The sequence below is a fragment of the Letharia lupina genome, assembly GCF_014066315.1.
Source record: "Letharia lupina isolate WasteWater1 chromosome Unknown contig_14, whole genome shotgun sequence".
NCBI lineage: Eukaryota > Fungi > Ascomycota > Lecanoromycetes > Lecanorales > Parmeliaceae > Letharia > Letharia lupina.
This window is the reverse complement of record NW_023502983.1, coordinates 436,192-452,618: the sequence shown is the minus strand read 5'-3', so window position 1 is coordinate 452,618 and position 16,427 is coordinate 436,192. Positions and strand designations below refer to the sequence as shown.

The window sequence follows — 16,427 nt, the reverse complement described above, 5'->3', positions numbered from 1 at the left end:
ATAAGCCGACCTCATTGGTCGGCATGGCAAGCGCCAATCCTTCTCCTTTCGACAAGGCACAGCCTCAGTTCATCCAGTTTACTATTCACCACCTATCAGGACTGGAAAAAGCACATCATCGGAATCAAAATGAGCGCGAAAATGGTAGCCCGCAGCATGCCTTACTACCAGGGGAAACAGAGCGACGACGATTTCCAGCGGCACAACGCCAATCGCCATCACCGCGAAGAAAGCGGTCAAGACCGATGTGGGCAACAGGCTCTTCATCCACCTTACAATCCAACTCCTACCAGGACCGAAAAAAACCATCATCGGGATCGAAACGAGCGGGGAAATGAAAGCTAGAAGCCCGGCTTACTACCAAGGGGAACAGAGCGACGACGACAATTCCAGCGGCACAACGCCAATCGCCATCATCGCGAAGGAAGCGGACAAGACCAATTTGGGCAACAGGTTGTTCGAGACGACGCTGGCGTGGTGCTGTACGCTATCCGAAGTCAGAAAACGCAGCATGACGAGTGCTATTATCTCCTGCGGTGCGTTGGGCCCTACGGACCCCGAGATGGACAGTGGGTGAACACGGAGGATACTAGGCACGCGAAAACCACGAATCAGGGCGATAGATTGTATCGCCTCGCATGATGCGGTGTACCTTGTTGGCCAAGCCTTGAGTACGAGATATGCTTCGTTATGTGACTACGAGTTTGGTGTATGATATGAGATACGGCGTTGGGGTGCGCTTACGGTACGGGACGAGCATGCTGCTCGGCGATTTGCAGCTTGCTTTCGACAATGGTTCCATGACTACGATATTTTGGACCTCCAGTGCGCCATGGATACCGACGACGGCTTGCCCTTTCTATAATTATAGCGGAAAACCTGCTCGGCTGGCTTCCAAAGTACATGGCACCAATTTGAGTCCAGAATCTCGCTAGACGGGCAGGTTGAGAATGAAGATCACGAGAAAACATCTCTACGGGTTTTCATCCTCTCCATTCCTCAGATCCAGCACAAAGATCTAACAAGAGCAAACGAAGCATGACATTGGGTCCATCAAAGACTAGGAGGTCTTGGAAACTTCTTGTTGAAGGGTTCGCAACGCTGAGGTGGCGTCTTGAATTGGATGAAAGGGAGCAGCAATTGGACGGGTCGGATGGAACTCTGCCTGCTCATATCGGTCTTGACCGAGAGTCAATGTTATATGCGATTAGAATTAATGCGCCTTGAGGCCGGCCATAGTACTCGTGCTGTCCAGGAGTGAGTTACCTCGCTTAATAGCGCCGGGAGAGTTAACCAATCAAACTACTCAGTTCTCCGCGAAAATCGTAGTTTGATTGGTCAACTCTCCCGGCGCTATTAAGCGAGGTAACTCACTCCTGGACAGCACGAGTATTGACTATTGAGGAGGTCAGGCGCATGCTCACACAGACAATTTGACAAGGTGTTTATCATAGCACATTAGCAAGCTAACTCGAAGGGGCTTAGCGAGCTTGGCAGATCTGAGATGAAAAGGGTGATGATACTCATGGGCACGCGTAGCTAGTCTCCTCGAGGTCTTCTACCAACAGCATGGCTCCCAAACTCTTTGCAACAGGCACAGTGTGTTCCTTACGCGTTTATACCAGCTCCCTAGCTCCATCTGATTCCAATACAGACCGGGTACGTCGGCGGTGATTTCCTCGCCCTTCTCCTTGAAACCCATCCGGAATGGGCGATTCACATAACATGTCTCGTTCGTGACCAAGCGCGAGGCGAGAGCCCAAAGGCCACATACCCCGGCCTGCGACTCGTCTACGGTACGCTCGACGATGGGGAAATCCTCGAGGACGAAGCGGCCAAGGCCGAGATCGTACTTCACTTCGCAAGCTCTGATCACGTTGGAGCCGCTGAGGCTATATCGAGAGGTTTGAGGAAGAGCGGGGGGTATTGGATACATACCAGTGGCACGGACGTCCTGTTTTTGCAGCCGTCAGAAGGTCATAAGGATGTCAAGACTTTCGACGACTGGGATGGGATTAAGCAATGCACTGGTCGTCCCGGTACGTCAATATCAGTCAATTCAGAAGACAGCTGCTGGTACTAGCATCGATCAAGACTCGGCTCCCCACCGTCCAGTCGACAAAGTAGTTCTTGCAGCCGCCGCCTCGTCTTCAATCAAAACAGCCATCGTTTGCCCCTCTTTGATTTATGGAGAAGGCCGCGGCCTAGGCAATCGACGCTCAATGCAAGCTTACGAGCTCAGTAGACTGATTCTCGAACGCGGCGCAGGATTCGTTATTGGCAAGGAAGATTACATGTGGTTCAATGTACACATCTACGACCTCTCGCGTCTATATCTGTCGCTCCTTGAAGCAGCTGTTGCGGGTGGTGGCAAAGCGAGCTGGAATGACGAGGGCTACTATCTTGTCGAGAACGGCGAGCATAGATGGAATGAACTTGCCCAGGAGGTTACAAACGAGGCGCACAAGCAAGGCTTGATCAAGTCTGCCGAGGCCAAGATCCTTGAAATTGAGGAGAAAGATAAGCTCAAGGCAGTTGGCGTGGCGCTTTGGAATGTAAAGTCCAGAGCAAAGGCTATTCGGGCTTCAAGATTGCTGGGTTGGAAACCACACGAAAGATCCTTGATGGCCGAGGTCCCAGATATTGTGGGCAGCGAGGTCAAGCGGATTGGAATTGCCTCAACATAAACCCCCTGCCGTATCATGAACTTTTCGACTCGCTCTTCTGGGATGCCGTCCGTGCTTTATCTCTACTATCGTTCTCTACCCTGCCTTCAGAGCACACGCTTTAGCCACATGTTTAAGCCGTCCACAGTCTTGCATGTCCTCAAAGAATGAAACACTGTTTGCAGCTCTGCCGAACCCAAAACATCCCACAGGAACTATTCCTGAGCCAGCAGCGAAGCCTTCACGTAAAAGCTAGGTAAATTGACCGAGGGAGCGACAAAGCGCGGCTAAGACCGGCAGTTGGGTTGCGTGAGAGATGTATAACCTCCCCCCAACTGCCGAAGCAGGCCTCTACTGCCAAGTAATACATACAGTGCTTCACAAAGTCGGCCCAGCCACTTCGTGGAGCTGGTCAACTTCGCGAGATGAATACGACACAGGTTGGGGCTGTAGATAGGACAAGATCCTGGACGAATGGTGCATTGCTAAATATCTGGGTGAAGCCTCCCCTCCGAGGACTCCCGTGACGAGGACGGGGTAGAGTCAAAGTTGAGATGACTTTTGGTTATCCTCCGTGATGTTTTCTTTCTTCACAGCCCCCTTCCTGACGGAGCAATGTTGTATGCACTTATTTTACGAACCCAATAAGCCTCTGAAATGGGAAGACATGACCCCTTGTTTGCTCTCATGAGACATCCGTTTTCTAAGAATAAGCTCTCGCTGGGAAGAGGTGGCCCTTTCTTTGCTCGCTCTCATGACATGTCATCTAACTTGGGTTAAAGTCCTCGCTGAGAATAGCAGTGTTGCTACCCACCCTCGTGGCTCCGTCAAGGTACTTCGTTTACTGTTGAAGGGCCATTCTTACCGGCTCTGGAGGGGGAAAATTAATAAGTTGTCTGGCCCCCAGACCAGATATACAGTGATTTTGTAAGTGTTTCCGCCGCCGCCGCCGTCTCGTTACGGACGTTTCTCTCCTTCTATTACACGTCTTGCCATCCGTCTCATCGAAAGATTAGAACAGAAAGCCAGATGTCACAAATCATTACCACGAGATATTGAAAGTCATCTTCTCCCCTGATCTGCGTTGCGTTAGTCTCGACTCACTCATATGCCAGCTTGCCCCGGAACGCCAAAGGCATTGACGAGGAAAAACCCCCATCGTTGTCCTTCCCCGGCTCATTGATGTAGCCCTCCCGTCTCAGAGAACAGGTTCCGCAGACGAATTCTCCAGGCCCATGAGATCCCAGCCGGGTTCTGGCTTGAGCGCAGTGGCAATGATGAGCGAAGGCTTTGAAAGGGTCGCCACTGTCGCACTTGAGCGCGTCTACAATCGAGTTCCCGTCTTCCGCAGACCCGTGGTCTAGGTCGTAGAAGCTTTCTGCGTCGTCGTCGTCTGGAAAGCGGTCAGACTGAGAGATCGTGCGTCTGATTCTCTTCGTCGGCTGTACCATTTCGTAATCCAAGTGACGATGTTTCACGGTCGTCGGCATGACTATTCAGTGTCCCTCGAAGACCACGCTGACCGCTTTCGGTGCTCCCCTAAGCGAGCGGACCAACATCGGTATTGTTATCCTGGCTCCTGAGCACTGCGTTGAACCGTTATGGTTCTGCCAGTCACCTGGCTCCTAGGAAAGTCTGAGCAGCTACAATGCCCTGCGCTTGTTTTTGGAAGGAACTTATGGTTGCGTATCCGGAGGCCAAGATCATTCTCGTAGAAAGGGATATCGAGGATTGGTATAGGAGTTTTGATGCAACCGTTGTCACGGAGCTCTTTAACAAAGTCGCCGATGTCATTGTTGGTTACATCGAGCCGTTGATTGGAAGCCAGATTGGGCCCATGAGTCGGAAACCACTTTACGGATAATTTCACGCCAATACTCCGGATGAGTTGCGCCAGAATGCTCGTAGCGTTTATAAAGAGCACTACAGGCGGATCAGAGAAGCTGCTCCGAAGGGAAGGTTGCTGGAGTATCGTTTGGGTGAGGAATGGGGGCCATTGTGTGATTTCTTGGGCAAAGATGTGCCAGAGGGGCTGCCTTTTCCGAGGATCAATGAGGCTGCTGCTTTGAAGGCGAGAGTCCGCGAGGTTCAGTGGGAGAAGCTCAAGGCAGGGGGCATGGCGCTGGGAAAACATCTTGTGCCGGCTGTGGTGATTGGTATTGCAATGGGGTATTGGTATCGAAGGTAGCAATCATGTCGACTCCTTTTCCGGGCGTTTTGCTAGGCGAGTTGCTAGAAGAATGGCACACTGGGCGTCGGTATGACTCGATGTATGCACAATGATTGTTCTGCATCCCCTTGTGTTGGCTGGTAGCGGGAAAGCGGACCTTAGGAGAGCATGTGACAGATCAGGAATCGGCTCTTCCATAGACCAATTATCAAGCCCTGAGGTTTTCGTAACTTGGAAACTGCCATCTTCGCTAACAGCACGCCTGCCTGTATGGAATCCTCCCTCCCCTAAACCTGTCTCTGCATCGAATACGCGAATACATCTTTCATCCCCAATGGGAACTCTGTATCCGCGCGCCCTCCACCATGAAATGGCAGCGATGCCATCAAAATGCTTTCCACATCATAGTCAACCAAGCCTCCTCGACAATTTCTGGCTGGTCAAATCCCTTAGATCGCATGTCCCAAATCACCTTTCATATATTGTCGAAGTAGATGTGCGCGCCCTCGGTGATCCATCCGGCCACTCTCAGTCCACAGTGGTTTCTTGCTCGCGAGGGTGAAGCATTGACTCGTTCAAAGGCCTCAGGGAAGTAGTTGACTGCGTGTCGTACGTGAGCATACATAAGGTCTGTGTAGCGAAAGACCTGCGATTTCTCGCCTGTGCCATTATAGCGGGCCATTAAAACTTTAAAGTAATTAATGGCAGCCATATGTTTTCCGTGTAAATCATCCAGGAACTCCACGGAGCGATCATTCAGCTTCTGAATGTACACCTCATGATTCTCCCACTGCTCTCCATAGCGGTAAAGCAGTTCCGCGTATTGATGGAGTATCGACCGAGGCTGTTTAGACACAGGTTCGTGTCTTGCATCTCTTTCAGCAACGAGGTCGTATAGACGCTTGTGGAAGACGACGAACCCTTCTTGTTGCTGCGTCAACCCGACTGCGTATCCTGCAGGCTGGGGAACGCGGACGATCGAGGAGAAAGATTGGCGAATCATGGGCGCCGCGAAGCCTGTTATGTCTGAGATGCCAGGAGTCCAGCCGGGATTTGCTCCTAGTATGTCTTTCACTCTTTCTGCGGCTTCACGGCTTGGGTCCACTACGATTCGTAATGTTGCAAGCACCTCCTCTTCTGTCCCTAGCTTGTAGTCTGGCACGCCAAGGCTTGCTTCGCCTGGTACTATGCCGAAGCCCATTTTGTCCGCTGCCTCGGAAGGGATGTAGAGCTCGTTCAATTCTTCTGTAGGATCTACGCTTGGCAAAAAGTCTTGGACGCCGATTTGCAAAACCGTACCCATAGATCTCACGCCCGTAGAAGTGATCGTGTGTCCATTGCCTTCTGCCCTGAAGTTCCCATCGAGAGGCTCGAATTGTTTCCATATCATGCCCAACGGTCTTGCCATAACTGCGAGGTCACAGACCGTCCCCAATGCCAAAGGCTGCACGACCTCTGGTGGTACAAAGTCCCACGATCTCTTTTGCAACTTCAAGTCCGGAATCAAATAGCCTTGCGACCCAGATGCATGGCGGGTAATATCCTCCAATATGTTTCCCTGTGCCACAAGATCCTTTCTGTTCTTCAGCTCTTTCTTCGACGCAACATCATGGAATGCAACCCCGAAGATTTCCAATGACTGCCCTGAGTTCTCGTGCAAGGCTTCTATAAACCTTAACCAGGAGACATTCTCAGTAGTACCGGCAAGATGTGGTCCGCGCGCAGTGTCGCAGTATGTGGCTTCTTTAGACCAGGCAGATCCATCAAGTTGGTAATGCATTTCCTTTGAGCCGTAGGCGTCTGTCTCTTTTGACACAAGGTGGCGGGGCATGTAGGGGAAGAGACCGAACTGCGGTGTCGTACAGAGCGTCTCGAATCGCATCTCACTCCAACGGAAATTGCGGTGCGTTAATTTGGCCGACCTTCCTATCACGGAAGACTGGCATCTTCGGTAGCCATCTGCTGTTGCTAACAACTGGCCGAGGACTTGGCTGATAGTTGTGACGAGCGCTACGAAAGCGACGGCCAGAGCTATAATGGAAATGGTGGTGTCGCTGGCCATACTTACCGCAGTTGCTGTAGTGTTTTATGTTTGGAAAGGGTGCCGATGAGAGTCTGTCGCGGAAGGCATAGCTTTGAACAAGATGTTACGCATCTTAATTGGAAATACGGAGACTGAATCTATGAACTTGAGAGGACGGCACCCTCCACGTTCGAGTAAACAAACGGGTGGTCTGTCAATGAGATACATCAAGAGTCACTGGCACATGGCGCTGTCTTAGGTAAGAGTATTATGCCAATTGTTGGTCTAGATGGACTGGCCGATATGTTGCCAAGTGAAACTTGTCAGCCACATCACGACGCGCGAGTTTTTGGAGACAGGATATGAGTTGTTGAGCACGCTCTATTCAGGAAGAATGACTTATGTTTTCTGGACAGACCGTCCCGAGTTCTTTACTCTATATACCAAACATTCATCAATCATGAGTAATCATCCTTATATCCCACCCACATATACGAAAAAACATACACCCAACCTTTTAGAAATCCTCCTTCCCGACTTGCCTCTCTCGAATACCGGTCTGCCCTTCCTCATCATCTTTGTATTGTCCACTACCCGCACTTACACTATCATCCTCATACCCCTCAGCCCCATAAGCAACACTAACATTCCTAATTTCATCCCCAACCTCCATCCACTTCTCACTGCAGGCCGGGATCGGACTAATTTTGCACAAGATCCAGTACGTCAGACTCGCGACAAGGAAACCGGCGAAAAAGTTGATGTTGTAGATGTATTTGGCACCCTGAGGCACAGGCTTTCCAATGGCTCCAACGAATCCCACGATATTGATGAGGATACCGCAGATGTAGGCTGTGTATCCGCGCCAGTGGAAGCCGAAAGTGAAGTAGTAAGGTGACGTTTTACGGGCGGAGTAGAGGTCTTTGATCTGGTAGTAGCCGCGGCGGACGACGTAGTAGTCGCAGATGATGACGCCGGCGATCGAGGAGAGGAAGACAGAGTAGGCGGATAGGTAGGTTGTGAAGTTATTGGAGGTGGAGAGGAGGTTCCTGTTGATGAACGTGTCAAGTGATGGGCTTGCGTATGGCAGTGGGAAAGACTTACCATGGACACATAGCTAAACCAACGGCAGCGCAAATGTAACCACCCCGTCTGATATTGAGATACCGTGGGAGAAGGGCTGTCATATCTGTTCCAGCAGACACGGAGTTGGCAGCAATATTTGTACCCAGCTGAGCCAGAGCGAAGGCGAACGAAATGATGAACACTCCAAATCTAGCAGGTCCGTTCGCCGTCTTCCCAGTGTTAGGATTCACCAAGAAGTAAGTAAGCAAATCCAATGGGTTCCAGACCGGGTCTCCATAGATAACCGCCGAGGAAGACGACACAATAATACCGATGAAGGACGTCACCGCAAAGCCCACAGGAATGGTGATGAATTGAGACCACAGCGCATCTCTCGGCTTCCTTGCGAAGCGGGCGAAATCAGGATCATTGACCTATCAAAATTTCGGAGTCAGCATTTCCATCTGAAGGCATCGCAAAACAAGTCCCAAGAGTACGATACTCCCAGATCATGCTTTGCAACTCCAAGTTCTGCTCGGCTTAGGAGAGACTGGTCCCGAATGGTAGCTTACGATCAGCGTTGCGAAATTGGCAATTGATGACATGATTCCTTGAATCATAGCCCATCCAAGAGCACCTCCATGCTTCGCCGATGGCTGGTGTACAATGGGTCCGATTCCATGAGCCTTGACGATCGACCAGATGAAGAAGGCAACACCGGCAGGGGGCACGAAAAATGCTTTGGCGGTGAAAAGATGGCGGATTTTGTGCACGGGGAACCAAATGGCTGGCAAGCTGCAGGCCCAAAAGAGGAAGAAGCTGACAAAGTCCCTGGTGACCGTTCCTGAGCTTTTCGGCATGCTATTTGGAACGTTTTCGTAAGAGGTCCAGATCGAGCGGATCATTAGGGTAACGCATTCGCCTGTGCCAACATCAGCATGGCGTTCAAGAGGGTATAAGTGAGAGAAAATACCTCCAATCCACGACTGAACACCATACCAGATACACGCCATGGCTGCCCTGTTGAACACCGGCCAAAGAGAACCCCAGATGCCGAAAGACGCCCTGCTAACGACGGGAAACGGTATATGGTATGTTGCACCGATGCGTCCAGTCATACAGATGAAAGTAGCCGATATCACGTAGCCGATCCATACGCAGAGCCATGATTGCCACCATGAGAGACCATTGGCGACCATAGACGACGATATCATCCAAGTATTCTAAGATTTGTCAATAAATGTCTAATCTTTGACAGGTCCCCCACATACAATGTTGAACGAGTCGGAAATCCAGAAACCAACGAAATTCCATGCACCCCATTGTCGGCGCTCAGGTTCCACTGTGATCTTGTCAACTCCTGCATGGGTTTCTCCCAAACGCCGGCGCTACTACTAACCAGGCTTCAGATCAAAATTGTGCAACATCAGTTGGGCATTGGTCAAGCCTGGCTCAGACGAAACAGCGATCTTGTTCGCGAAGTACGCGAGTCTGGAATTTTCTAGCTTCTCCATGGCAGCAGCGATGTACCCCAGATCCTGATGTTGTCGAGATCTATGACTGAATGAAGTCCTGGGATGTCGACTTGATGTTCTCAGCCTGGCTGTAGGGCCGTTGGATGAGGGCTCAGGGTGCTGATATATAAGAGGCTGTGTCTCGTGCTCCGGAGACAAATGGACTCTTGCGGAGGAGGAGCTGGCGTGTTCTGGCCTTCTATCCCCGAGTCTGTCAAGCTCGAAGTTGGCAATGCGAGAAGAAGAGTGAAGGCGCACATATCTGGGGCCAAGGGTGTATTATATTTGAGAGGATTGCCCGCGGTTGGCACCGGCCGATGAGAGAGCATGGTGGGGTTCTCCAGCGGCCGCCACAAGCCAGTGTCTCGACGTCGCAAGCCGATAGCGCATGCCTTGACGACGATAATTCCTTCCTAGACAAAGGATGGGATGCAATCGTGCAGTAATAGTCTGACGATTTGCAAGCGGGGAATTTGGGCGGGGACTCGTTTGTAGTGACGGAAATTGTTCGAGGCAATGTCCCCCGCACTAAGTCAGAAGCTTAGTGTTATCTCTTATCTGTCGCTCCACCGTACTACTCTTTGATTGAGCAACTGGATGCGAAAAAGACTTGATCATCTTAAAAAAATCGATTCATGTATAAAAAATGAGAAGAAGAAAACAAAAATCTAGATGATTACCATTACGGTGTTATTTACGTGTACATCCCATGCAACTAGAGACGTCTCTACAGGAGATCAGCCTTGCATATCTCATGGCCATGCTAGATAAACGATCTGAAAGACATCGGTCTCCAAGTGCCGTCACTATGTTTGTGGCTTGACCTGATGTGCTCACACGATAAAACAACCAGACATCGAAGCGATACCTGCCAAGCAACATGAGCTTATATTTGAGGAGCCTCGACACTCAAGCAAAACCCCGACCTAAAGATGAACTCACGGTGGCACCAGAGGTTCGGCGCCATCCAGTCAATGTTTCGCTAGCTGAAGCCGCCATGTCGCGTGACCTCATATGGCGTCCTGTCGTATTTCTTCGTACGGTAATAAGACAGCCATGCTGATCTTCTTGGTGGATACCGCTGATCATTTCCTTCAGCCCCCGTTCCACTTGCCAAACCGCCTATAGTCATCGTACAGCGCCTTGAAGACGGACCGACTGCTCGAATCCATAGCCGCATTCATTGTCCGCATGATATCAGGCGAAATGACCGCAAGGACTGCATACAGGCCCACGTTTAGTGCCGCTCTCATCCCAGGCAGCAGACGACCTGTGAGCTGGCATCCACAAAACTCCATAATCAGATACGGTAGATGCTGTCCTGCGATACTGCGTGCTTTCTTCGTTTTGTCATTCAATTCTAGTCGCAATCTGTTCCTCGATCGTGTGACAGACGAGACAGTGGGATCGCAGATCATGGTTAGAATTCGCCCATATGCTGCAGCGTGACTCTCTCCAAAAGTTGACGATTCGCGTCCGACTGCCTCGCTATCCTTGTATGGGACGAACAAGCATCGTAGTAGAGCTTGCAATGTCAACACCACCAGGTGGTAGCGACCTCCAATCTTGGCTCGGTGAACGGCGAGTATGGTGCCAAATAATCTGCAAAGACCAATGTAGAGCTTGCCTGAGTTCTTCTCCGTTTGAGTATCTAGGTTGGATGCTTTGACAGCGATCGCAGCAAGTAATTCGTCGATATGCCATTGCGAGATGACGCGCGTGTGATTCTGCAAAAGCATGTTGATGCACTGCATTGATAGCATGCATTCAGGAAACCCAATTCGTTGGGAAAGGCCTCTACATAGGAGAACCAGAAGTCGAGATAAATCATCGTTAAGCTCTTCCACCTGTTGATCTGGATTGTGGACTGTCAGCCTGTTAGATAGAGGGCGAGGATTTGCATTACCACCCAAAGACAATATCCCGATCTGAATTCGAAGTAAGTGGGAATAGTCTAGATATTCCTTTGGGTCGATGTGAAAATCGAAACAAAGCTCTTTCTTGCTTTGTAAACTAAGACTTGGTATTGCGTCTTTGAAATGGCCTAGAAGGTTATTCATCTCGTGACGTGAGTGCAAGTTCTTCAATAGTTCAGATTCATATGCCAAGTTCGGGTGCAGGTTGTAGTCGTACGTATACAGACGGAGTTCCACCTTGGCAAGGCATACTGCCAGATATTCAATGCTGCAGCAGTCTTTGTAAGCAATTGCTGCTCTATCGAAATCTTCGTGGTTGTCTAAAGCCTTCAGTGTCTGGAAGGGCCCGTCACCGCTAAAGAGTCGACCCGATATTTCTCGTAGATTGGGGTGAATGGCGAGAAGGTCAGAGTAGCCGGCCAGACACTCCAAGTTGACTCCACAGCTGTGTCTACGCTCCGGTTCGGTGAGACTAGTCTCATCTAAACCATCGAGACAGTTGAGAATACTCTGTAGATGGTACTGACGTGTAGTGTCCAACCCCGCTGGCTTCAGAGAGTCGGGCAATTCGTCTCGATGACGAGAAAAATGGGTCAACGACATTTCGAACAGAGCCGCGAAAGCCGTGGTACAGGCGATGTCATTTTTGTAATGATTTTCCAAAGAGCGGGCCATCTGCCCATAGAATGCTTGGAGGTATGTAATGGTGCTCTTCTGGTCGAGCGTCGTGAATAGATAGCTGAAAATAAGGGTCAGCGAATCTAACCAAGGGCAATATTCTCGGGATCATGCCTCATCACTGAACGTGTAAGCTGTCTCAAAGCCCTTACACTGTGCACGTTATCCTCTGACCACCCTACAACGCTATCAATCCCTCGCGCAAGACTAATCAGAGCCATCTCATCATTAAGCTTTCCAGAGCCCTTGTTTGGCATTTCGTTCTCATTGGTGAGTATGTTAATTGATTTGTTGGGCATTTGGATGAGCTTGGTCAGTAAAATCAGGTGATCCGTGGTCCTCGTGAGTTTCGACATGTCTGCAACCAGGAGTATGCGAAGGACACGATTTGCCAATTTGGTCCTCTGTCCTCGATCGAAAGCGTTGGTAGGAGTTACTTGAATGCTTCGAAGGGCTATTACGTAGTCCGCGGCTCCAATGTCCCAATATTTGGGTTCTCCAAAATCTGATGTGCTCAGGTAGCGGTCAACCTGGAAAGTTCGTAGACAACCTACGGATATTAGCCTCTAATCAACTTGTCGTCCACTTCGAACACGCCTACTCGTTACAGATCCAATCTCAGCTAATGCATCACACCGTAATAGCTTTTTCCAGCAAGAAGAGTAATCGATAAATGGACCTTTCACGGCACCCAAGAACCTTTGCTGGAAGACTGATGCCCAGTAAAGCTGCTGCACGAGGCGGTTTTGGGTGCCCCCATCGAGATGACTACACAGATATTAGGTCAGCATGACGAGCAATAGGACCAATCCAGCTCCTCACCTGAGAACTTCTGGCGACTCGATGATCTCTTCAATACAGTCGAAGTAAAAATTGTCCACAGGACTGATCTTTGATGAGGATTTCTCGCTTTGAGAATTGGCGTCAGAACGCATCATAGTCCCAAAGTGATCATGACTTATGCGATGGCAAAAAGGCTCCATAATGTCTAAGAGCTTCGTCACGGCTAATAGGATCTTTCGACGCGATGAAAATTGCAGGTCCTCCCAGAAAGAGTTTTTCATCGCTGCAAACTTGAGCATGAACCTGACAGCATACAGCTCTTCCGTAAGATCGACGTTGTCGCGGAGCGTTAGTTCTGAGGAGATGTGTTTGATCAGTTCAGAGGCCATACATATCGCGGGATGGGCTTTGCGTTTGAATACTGAAGAGTCGCGCAACGATGACCATCGATCTGTGATTGTCGCCTTGATCCTCCAAACTCTCCAATAATGGGGCGAAGATACTTTTGGGGGTCTAGAGACCAGTACCCCTAGCAAGCTGAACACTGACAGGGCTATCGAGTCAAGCTTGACCAATGTTTCGTCCTTGAATAATCCGGTACATACGCAGTCGAGTATTACTAGGCTCGCCAGAGACATTGAATTGTCACTGAGTACATTCGGGATAGAAGGCGCTAGATCACGAGTAGCTGTTGATAGGACTCGATCAACTTGGCCTGCAGTGAGCGATGATTCTACCACTTGTGCAACGTGCAGGAGTAGTCTTTCATCTTCCCAGATACTGGGAATTAGCTCGAAGTAGTTCCGCTTGGATTCTTGTCGGCCTTGAACTATGCTAAGCTGCTCCCTCCAATGCTCTAGACATCCAGTCAAGTCCCGCGCATCTGTGAAGGCGCTGCAGAGCGGTTTAATGACATGTAGAAGCTTGAAATCGTAGTTCTTGTCCTCTTCCAACGATCCGTAGCACATTTCGTCAGTGATATTTCGAAGTAAAGCAGATAGATATTTGTTAGGGGGTCGGTATGCATACGTCCCGTTGTCACTAGCTGAAGAAGACGGAACTACAAAGGTGTTTGAGTCGTTGAGTATGCACAAGCTAACGAGGCCCCATTCGATTTGACTATCATCCTCAACATCAACGCGAGTCTCGGTGTGACTGTCATCAGTATTCTGGAACAGGCCTGAAGCTTGATCCAGAAGTGCCTCAATAGTGGAAGGGCTCAATTGCACCTGATGATCCACAGCTTTGCGCAACATCCACTTGATCACCCGGATGTGGTCTTTCTGCGCTCTGACTGATGAGAAAGGGGGAAAAAGGGTTTCAGCGCACTTTGCGAGGTTGATGAAAAGCTGTTCTAGCCACGGATTCTCAAGCCTGCGTAGTTTGGGAGTATCTCGAGGGCGGCATCTGATTGCAATATCGAACAGAAGCGATAATATCGTGAGTGCAAGGTGCTTATCAGTCTTCCAATCTGCCCGAAGAAACGGGCTCTCGAGCTGCGGAAGAAATCGTCTCAGCGAAGAGACCATCCGATCACCAAAAGAAGTAAAAGATACCTCTTTCTCAAGCTCAGTTGGAGGCTCCAGGTCCTGGAAAGAGCTGCGAAGCGGCAGTACAATAAAATCGATAAGCAACCCTTCTAAACATCTGATCATTTCTGCCATTTCCTCCCCGGGTGCCGGACGTTGTCGGCATGTATCCAGGAGCTGGAGAACGGGCAGCATACAAGAAGCCATGAATGCACTCTGACAAGCATGGCATTAGCAGAACTCTCTACAAACTTTCTCTGGGTTGCGTACATTGCTTGAAGTGGATGAGTGCTGTCCTAAAAGGGATCGTCGGTTCCAGAGGGCAACCACGGGGAGTATGCAAGACCTATAGCCAGTGTCTGCTAATAGCTTCTGAAGTCCCACTGTAAGTACTCTTTTCTGGTGCGAACGTTTTTGAGGTGTCTGTATGATACGATTCGTAAGGTAGAAAGAGCTTCCCAATACATGAGCCGCATCCTGCGGAGAGATTTGCAGAGTACTCTTCATGTGCTCCACCGCAAACCCTTGTGTCTTTTCCGGGTCCATTGTTAAAAACTCCAGCTGCCTGATACTACCGCAAATTGCCAAATACAGCACCCTGAAGGCGCCGGTAGCAGTACTGACCGTTTCCTCAGACGCAGTGACCACTGTTCCATCCAATTTGCGCTTTTTTGAGGTCCCACGCTTACTGGAGGAGCTCTCCACCGTGTCAGAGCTATCTTCGAGCTGGTCCATTAAGTCTTTATTTCCTACTCCCACATCCGGAGATACCGTTACACGGCTCACTTGTTTTTGAAGCCACCCCAAAGTATTTCGTAGGACACTTGTAAACTGGTGTGCGGTGAGTAGTCGTGCCACGCTCGAAAGTGGAGTACGTATGACCAGCTCCTGAAGTAATACCCATGACTTGGGCTGTAGGTGCGGACTGCCTGGAGATAAGTCCGAGTATTGCAGTTTCTTGAGCAGCCATCTTAGTGCCCATTCCGCTCGTGGGTCAGAGGTGGTGTGTTGCTGCAGCACTCGCCCATCAACTGAATTCTGAAAGGCTTTCCAGTGCCCATCAAGGTCAATCTCAAGGATGCCGCACGCTTGGGCGATTTGAACAGCGAAAGGTTCCTCGCTTTTGTCAAGGGAGAGAATGCTCTGCTGAGACCTACAGCGGCTTGTTGCCTCGTGGAGTCAGTGTCCGGTCCTGAGAAGCTGGGTGTAACTTACCGAAGACATTGTAGCCAGGCAGTTGATTTTTGAGCGCGAAGCCGAGAACCAAAGAAGGTTCAACAAGATGTTTTTCTTAAACGGAAGGTGTGCCGAGGAATTTCAACATCCGGCGCCAAAGGTTGATCCGCTCCGGAATCCCCAGGAGCTCCAAGTTTTCGGAGGCACACGACGCCGACAACAGCTCTCACTAGCGAAACAACCGATCCTGTGAGTTTCGATTCTTCGAGCGTGTACAATGCCTGCTAATGAATTTCATAGTCAGTCCATCACACAATGGCCGACGAGCCGCCCCCACTCACACCCTCGACGCACGCAACGCGAACCGCGAAACCCGTCAGCGAGGCATTGCTCAACGATAAGGTACCCATCGCCGCGTTCCTGCTGCGGCTTGTAAACTCCGGAGCGAGCTCTTGCTGATATAAGAGAATGGTAGTGGGACCATGCTCTATCCTCCCTTCTGATCCGCTCCTCCATCGGCCTCTCTTTCGGCGTCGTCTTCTCCGTTCTTCTGTTCAAGCGAAGAGCATGGCCCGCGTGGGTAGGGTTGGGATTTGGAGCTGGGAGGGCTTGGGAGGAAGCTGATGGTATGTGCTTATGTTACGAGAGCTGGGATTGGACGGCGAATTCCAGGACGCTGACTTTGGCTGTGATCCAGCTACGTTTAAAAGGGGAGGCACACCAATGGGGAGAGATGGGTTGAGATTGGTGAGGTCATAGGGAAGGATGTTTGGGGACGATTGAGCGCCATTGCTGGAGAATAGAGGATAGACGTGTGTACGATGGGCTGTAAATACTCTGACATGAAGTTTTTCACAGGCCAAAAATCCAATTGGCTCCCCCTTACGCGTCCAATAACTTCGCTCAA

At 50.2% G+C, this 16,427-nt stretch overlaps 6 protein-coding genes across 6 annotated transcripts; 2 read left to right on the top strand and 4 right to left on the bottom strand.

Moving 5' to 3' along the window:
* Window positions 1-23: 23 nt before the first annotated feature.
* On the top strand, window positions 24-577 carry HO133_002144 (uncharacterized protein; the record flags this gene model as incomplete). Its single annotated transcript, XM_037293071.1, is given in 2 exon segments — window positions 24-144; window positions 156-577. 2 exon segments carry the CDS (start codon window positions 24-26, stop codon window positions 575-577), a joined length of 543 nt encoding a protein of 180 aa, XP_037150724.1.
* A 992-nt stretch (window positions 578-1,569) lies between these two features.
* On the top strand, window positions 1,570-2,687 carry HO133_002143 (uncharacterized protein; the record flags this gene model as incomplete). Its single annotated transcript, XM_037293070.1, has 3 exons — window positions 1,570-1,599; window positions 1,655-2,039; window positions 2,095-2,687. 3 exons carry the CDS (start codon window positions 1,570-1,572, stop codon window positions 2,685-2,687), a joined length of 1,008 nt encoding a protein of 335 aa, XP_037150723.1.
* A 1,079-nt stretch (window positions 2,688-3,766) lies between these two features.
* Window positions 3,767-4,156, bottom strand: HO133_002142 (uncharacterized protein; the record flags this gene model as incomplete). The annotated part of the gene is made up of 1 exon (XM_037293069.1): window positions 3,767-4,156. One exon carries the CDS (start codon window positions 4,154-4,156, stop codon window positions 3,767-3,769), a length of 390 nt encoding a protein of 129 aa, XP_037150722.1.
* Window positions 4,157-5,311: 1,155 nt separating this feature from the next.
* On the bottom strand, window positions 5,312-6,898 carry HO133_002141 (uncharacterized protein; the record flags this gene model as incomplete). The annotated part of the gene is made up of 1 exon (XM_037293068.1): window positions 5,312-6,898. The coding sequence occupies one exon, from the start codon at window positions 6,896-6,898 to the stop codon at window positions 5,312-5,314; it is 1,587 nt and encodes a 528-aa protein (XP_037150721.1).
* A 478-nt stretch (window positions 6,899-7,376) lies between these two features.
* Window positions 7,377-9,438, bottom strand: HO133_002140 (uncharacterized protein; the record flags this gene model as incomplete). Its single annotated transcript, XM_037293067.1, has 6 exons — window positions 7,377-7,908; window positions 7,964-8,358; window positions 8,497-8,846; window positions 8,898-9,147; window positions 9,196-9,266; window positions 9,324-9,438. 6 exons carry the CDS (start codon window positions 9,436-9,438, stop codon window positions 7,377-7,379), a joined length of 1,713 nt encoding a protein of 570 aa, XP_037150720.1.
* Window positions 9,439-10,532: 1,094 nt separating this feature from the next.
* Window positions 10,533-15,568, bottom strand: HO133_002139 (uncharacterized protein; the record flags this gene model as incomplete). The annotated part of the gene is made up of 7 exons (XM_037293066.1): window positions 10,533-12,093; window positions 12,207-12,582; window positions 12,634-12,654; window positions 12,712-12,800; window positions 12,855-14,560; window positions 14,615-15,514; window positions 15,560-15,568. 7 exons carry the CDS (start codon window positions 15,566-15,568, stop codon window positions 10,533-10,535), a joined length of 4,662 nt encoding a protein of 1,553 aa, XP_037150719.1.
* Window positions 15,569-16,427: the final 859 nt, after the last annotated feature.